At 43.5% G+C, this 5,823-nt stretch overlaps 1 protein-coding gene across 1 annotated transcript; it reads right to left on the bottom strand.

Annotated features, from left to right (window-relative positions):
* Positions 1-385: 385 nt before the first annotated feature.
* On the bottom strand, positions 386-4,692 carry LOC124665532 (protein ABCI7, chloroplastic-like). Its single transcript, XM_047202935.1, has 3 exons — positions 3,811-4,692; positions 1,609-1,868; positions 386-947 (listed from the first exon to the last, which is right to left on the bottom strand). Exons 1-3 carry the CDS (start codon positions 4,654-4,656, stop codon positions 629-631), a joined length of 1,425 nt encoding a protein of 474 aa, XP_047058891.1. The 5' UTR covers positions 4,657-4,692; the 3' UTR covers positions 386-628.
* Positions 4,693-5,823: the final 1,131 nt, after the last annotated feature.

The raw sequence follows: 5,823 nt of genomic DNA, 5'->3' as shown, positions 1-5,823 counted from the left end.
ATGCCACTAAGTTGATTCCCACTGATTTCACGTACCAAGGAGAAGGCCACCAAATTCGCACGACCAGTGTCGATGGCTGAACTCAGGCCATACATATATACTTCACACACATGAAATTCAGATAACAGAAAAGATCACCTGCCACCGTGATGCTCAAACAAAATTTTGGTATGTATAATAAAGTAAAGTTGAGTTCTGATGCAGCAATAATTTACCACTAAAATCTGGACGACAGGTCAACCGCCTGGCATGGACTCTTCTTTTTTACAGCTTTCTTTTTTCTTTACAGCGCTTGGCATCAACCCTTAATTTGAAGTCTGCTGCTGAATTGAATTATCAGTTGCCGAAACACGCACATAATACTAGTTTGTATTGAACAAACATCTACTACCGAAGAAGCTCTTCATGCATTCTTGCCTTTGATAGGGATAAACAAGTAATTTACAGATGATATGCTGAATTTGAAGAAAAAAAAGGCTAGGGTGGTATTTTTTTATCACAGTTAACCAACATAGTTGTACTACCTCACCTTGTGTTGAATCCAAACGGTCCAACCATTCGTGCCCTACTCTTTCCATCTCAACCAAAATGTATTGAGCTACGCCAACGAGCATCTCGGAGTATCTCATCAGTTGCTTTGCCTTGACAGGGTGAGCAACTCCTTGAGCTGTGCCAATGCCTTTTGCTCTACGGGCTTAAACGGGATGCGGTTTATCACTTGGGCTCCGAACGAGAAAAGCAGGGCATCAGTTGCTGTTTTGACATCGACGCCTCTAGCTTGGAAATAGAAGAGCTCGTTTGGGTCAAGGTCACCGCTGATGGCAGCTCCGTGTGTGCATTTGACATCATCAGCGATGATCTGAAGGTTTGGCTTCACGTTCACAACAGCCTTTGGTGAGAGGAGAAGACACTTGGTTTGTTGCCCTGCATCAGTTTGCTGTGCATACCTGTCGAATCAACATCATTAAACATCAGGCCAGCAAAATATACTGATGCAACTATAAGCTTTGTCAATGCCATAAATACAATGTCCTCTCATATTGGGTCGTATACACAATTGTCCTCTCATATATTGGGTCGTATAGACAATGTTATAATAGGAGGAACAGTATGCATTTCTTATAAAATAGTAAAATGTTATATTAATTGTTTTCTACGGCTACAACAACTACAATAAATGCAATGTTTTCTAATGTTAGGTCCTATACAGACAATGTCACAATAGGTGAAACAGAATTACAGCGTACATTTCCTAAAATGTAAAATGCTACATTTGCTTTGTACTGCTATAACAAGCGTACAAAAAATACAATCAGAACATGCTTTTGTTAGTTCACTTGTTGCATTTTCATGAGCATATCACTACTTTAAACTAAAACTAGCGCATTATCCTAAATCATCATGGAACGGCAAAACTAATCTGACAAAGTGCTATTTTCAGCAACAGTAAGGATGTAAGGTAATCAAAGAATTTACATAGGACTAGTAAGATGTTACTCCAAACTAAGAAATATACATTTCTGCAATGCGGTTTCAAAAATGATCGTAGAGTTTTCCTTTCAGAGAAGAAAAGGTTAACACATGCAAGCAGTCTCAGCAAATAAATACCTGTTGACTTGGATATTTCCATCAAAAATACCGTTTCCTGAACCACAAGCAATCAATTTGTGCAGCTGACGTGAATAACCTCTTGGGTGATCAAGTATTAATCTGCTATGCAGATCATGAATCTGCTTATTCTGAGATGTTAAGTGAAACGTTGATAATTCCGTGACCGTCTCTGGACCCAATTGCTGGATGTGAAGGTTGTGCCTGTTCAGTCTTCCTCCAGTGCTGACCTCAACAAACTCATATGTACTAGATGTATTCTGAAAAGAACGAACAACAAATGAGACTGACTACTCTCTATGAAATAAGCTTTTACTTAAAAAAAACTTTAAATGCCACATTTTTCATACGCACTGAAAAATAGAAACGAACAACAAATGAGACTGACTATTCTCTTTCAAATAAGCTTTACTTTAATACAAATTTCTTTGCATGCCACATTTTCGTAGGCACTGAAATATAGATACCTGGCAACTGATTCAGCAATGAATATGCATACTGTGAGCTCTTTCCATTAATCCATTTTCATAGGAATAACACTAAAAGCAGGATAAGATAAGCTATGTGGTCATTACTCTGAAAGTTCAGTCTACTAAATGTCTGTTTGATTTCATGGATGGTTAATTTAAATCATTACAGAAGCGTACATACTAAGCTTGGTATCACTAAGGCTGATTTCACTGGCTTCCTTTAGTTTTCTGGGAAATCCACTGGTTTCCTTGTTGACAGATATGCTATGTGGTCATATTTTGACATTATGACAGCAAGCAGACCCCTGATATCAACCTCTAGGACAGCAGAGATGTGATAATGTGTAGTTCAAATTGCACTATGGCTCAAACAAACAAATATTGATGTGATTACTGCCCCCTAGAATCAACCAAATAAGTCTGACTATTTGTATTCCTAATCGGATCGAATTAGCAACTGACTCAGTAATGAGTAGCGAAACAGCAAGCTATGTCCAATTTCATAGGAAGAGCACCTAGAGAACAATGAAACAAAGCATTAAACCATTACTCTGTAATGCAAGCTATGTTCAACATATGTCTCGTTTTCTACAATCAAATGATAATGTTGTCCCACTCAGCCAGGTTTTAAGGACTAACAACTTGATTATAAAGTCAGGGGGAGTCTTCAACCTGGTCTCTTTATTTTTAGATGACCATGTTCTTCTGTATCTGGTGTGACATAAGACTGACTTAACAGAGTAACTCATTGATCAATATTTATATCCTAATTTTAAATATAACAGTAAATATAAACACCTAGTACCACAGAACCCCACTAGAACTGTACACAGCAGGCGCAAACATGATTATTTGCAATCGCAACAGAAATATAGTTCAAGCAGTCAAGTATTTATGTGATTACTTCTTCATACAATCATTTATTTACTGTAACGATGTTTCCTCATAATTGATTCAGCTTAGGTTCTCTAATCATCACTGACCACTGTCCAAGCTGAATGTGTCAAACTATCATATAGCTCAGCCAAACTTCTACCACCACCAGTATTACAACATTTATGCAAAACCCATAATCAGATAAGATGAATGCATAGGAGCACAGCAAAGATATTTCCAGTTTCATAGGAAGAGCAATTGTGAACAATGAAACTAAGCCATTAAAATCATTACTCTGAATTGCAAGCTTCTAGGGGATCTATTTAGTTCTATTGTATGCTAATTGAACGCATGTCTTGTTTTTCTACAATCAAAATGATCCTGTTAGCCCACTAAATTAGTTTAAGAAGTCAGGGGAGTCTTACTCCCGGTCTCTTTAATAATTTTCGAATAATCATGTTCTCCTTCTGTATCTGGTATTACATAAGACCGACTTAACGAACTAACTCATTGATCATTATTTATATCCTACTCTTACACTATAACATCAAATATAATCACCTGATGCCATGGATAACCGCTAGAACAGTAGACAACAGGAGCAAACATGATTATATGCAATTGCAACACCAATATAGCTGCTATAATTACTGCTACGTATAATCATCATATTAAATGTAATCAAGTCTGTTCTTAACTGAATCAACTTAGGTTCTCTCCTTATCACTGATCACTGTCGTAGCAGAATGTGCAAACAATTATATAGCCCAGCCAAACTTCTAACAGCACCAGTATCACAACATTTATGCAAGCAAAAGCCAAGGTCAAATAAACTGAATGCACAAGACAGCCGCACCTGCTGCACGGTGGTCCACTTGGTATGCGCCGCGGCGGACGACTGCCGCTGCACATAGGAATGAACCACTCTAGCGCCCTCCTCCACGATGATGTCCACCACCGGGTTGGCCCAATAGCAGCCTTCCCCAGTCCCAAAATGCTCCTCCACGATGGCCACCTCCGCGCCCTTCTCCGCAATCACCAGAACCCTCGGGTTGGACATCATCATGCTGGCACCGTCGCTGCCGCTGTAACCGAACATGATGTGGACCGGGTCGCCGGCCATCTTGGCCCCCTCGGGCACGTACACGACGGCGACGTCGCTCGCGCCGACGGCGTTGAAGTCGTAGAAGATGTCCCTGTGGGAGAATTGGGCGGAGGCGGCGACGGCGGCGGCCGCCCGGTCACGGGCGCTGCCCGGGGGCATGTCGGCGAGCGCGGCGACGTGGGCGCCGGCGGCGGAGACGAGGAGGCCGTCGGAGAAGAGGACGTGGGACTCGGCGTCGGGGGAGGGCGGCGGCGCGAGGGAGGGGGTGTGGGCGGGGAGCGAGATGGGGAGGGAGCGGAGGTAGGAGATGTCGGTGAAGCGGAAGGCCTCGTTGGCGCGGCGGGTGGGCCAGGGCGTGGAGAGGAGGGAGAGCGCGGAGGCGGCGCGGAGCGGGTCGAGGAGCGGGGCGGCGGCCGCCGAGTCCTCCAGCTGCTCGGCGATGCGGAGGACCAGGTCGTCGGAGACGGACGGGGCCGCGGCACGGGACGCGGAGACGGAGACGGAGGAGGAGGCGGGGCGGCGGAACCGCAGGAGAGGGGGCGGCGCGGCGCGGAGAGGGGTGGAGCAGGCGGCGGCGCACAGGGACGGCGGCGACATGGCGGCCGGCGAAGCTTCGTGTTCCTTTCGTCTCTCGTCGAGTGGCGAGGGGATGTGACAACTTGGTCCAATTGGCTGACAAGTGGGGGCCAGAAGGCCAGTTGGTGGGGGCCTCGGTATTCAGAGCAAAATGGTGGCCCGTCTCTTGCCTTGATAACTGGCCTAGGGGAAGGTTATCAGCACTTTGGACGGCCCAAGATGATCCATGTTATCTAGGTATAATTTCTAATTCCTGATTGGATAAAAGAAGGTGTCTAGGTTGACTAATAGTATTTTCTAAAATCTGTCATCCTAAATTCCACATTATCGATTCTTACTATAAATAGAAAATCAAGGAATTCTTGTCTGAAATCAAAGGAACAGTTAGAAATGTTAGATGATCTACATGCTGGTAGGTTAAACCTTGAGAGGTTGAACTATGGGGTGATCACGCTACTTCCGAAAATTTAAGATGCTAATGTGATAAAATATTACCGGCCGATTTGTTTACTAAACGTGGTCTTTAAAATTATTACAAAGGTCTTGATGGTGAGGTTGACTCGGGTTGCTGAGAAAATGACTCATCCCACTCAAGCTGCTTTTTTGTCGGGTTGTGACATCTTGGAGGGTGTAGGTGTCCTCCATGAAGTCCTTAATGAGTTGAAAAGGACGAAAGCGCAGGGCATTGTCCTCAAACTCGATTTCGAGAAAGCTTACGACAAGGTACAATGGTCGTTTTTTAAAGAAGTTTTGAGGAAGAAAGGGTTCTGTGACCAGTGGGTTGAATGGATTTCGTGGGATGTGGAAACAGACGGAGTTTGCATCAATATAAATGGTGAGAAATGGTGAGTATTTCCGTACCTTCAGGGGTTTGAGGCAGGGGGATCCATTATCTCCGCTGCTTTTTTAACATTATAGGAGAGGCTCTCGATGCAATGATCACGACAGCTAAGGAGAGTGGCCATTTGAGGGGCTTGGTTCCTCACTTGGTGGATGGTGGTCTGACTCATTTGCAGTATGCAGATGATACATTGTTTTTCCTTGACTTGACGGAACAGTCGATTGTTACAATGAAATTCCTTTTGTATTGTTATGAAGCAATGTCTGGACTAAAAAATAATTATGAAAAGAGTGAAGTATTTGTGGTTGGGGTTGAGGATGAGGAACGAATAAGAGTGGCCAATCTGT

The sequence above is a fragment of the Lolium rigidum genome, chromosome 6 (assembly GCF_022539505.1).
Source record: "Lolium rigidum isolate FL_2022 chromosome 6, APGP_CSIRO_Lrig_0.1, whole genome shotgun sequence".
In the NCBI taxonomy this organism is placed as follows: Eukaryota; Viridiplantae; Streptophyta; class Magnoliopsida; order Poales; family Poaceae; genus Lolium; species Lolium rigidum.
This window is presented reverse-complemented; position numbering and strand designations above follow the sequence as displayed.

Bases quoted from the DNA above. Each gene is read 5' to 3' on its own strand.
- LOC124665532 (XM_047202935.1), bottom strand. From the start codon at position 4,656: ATGTCGCCGCCGTCCCTGTGCGCCGCCGCCTGCTCCACCCCTCTCCGC. The intron at 1,869-3,810 runs GTGCGGCTGTCT...CGTTCTTTTCAG, and splicing joins AGTGGACCACCGTGCAGCAG to AATACATCTAGTACATATGA. The intron at 948-1,608 runs GTATTTATTTGC...TTGATTCGACAG, and splicing joins GGAAATATCCAAGTCAACAG to GTATGCACAGCAAACTGATG.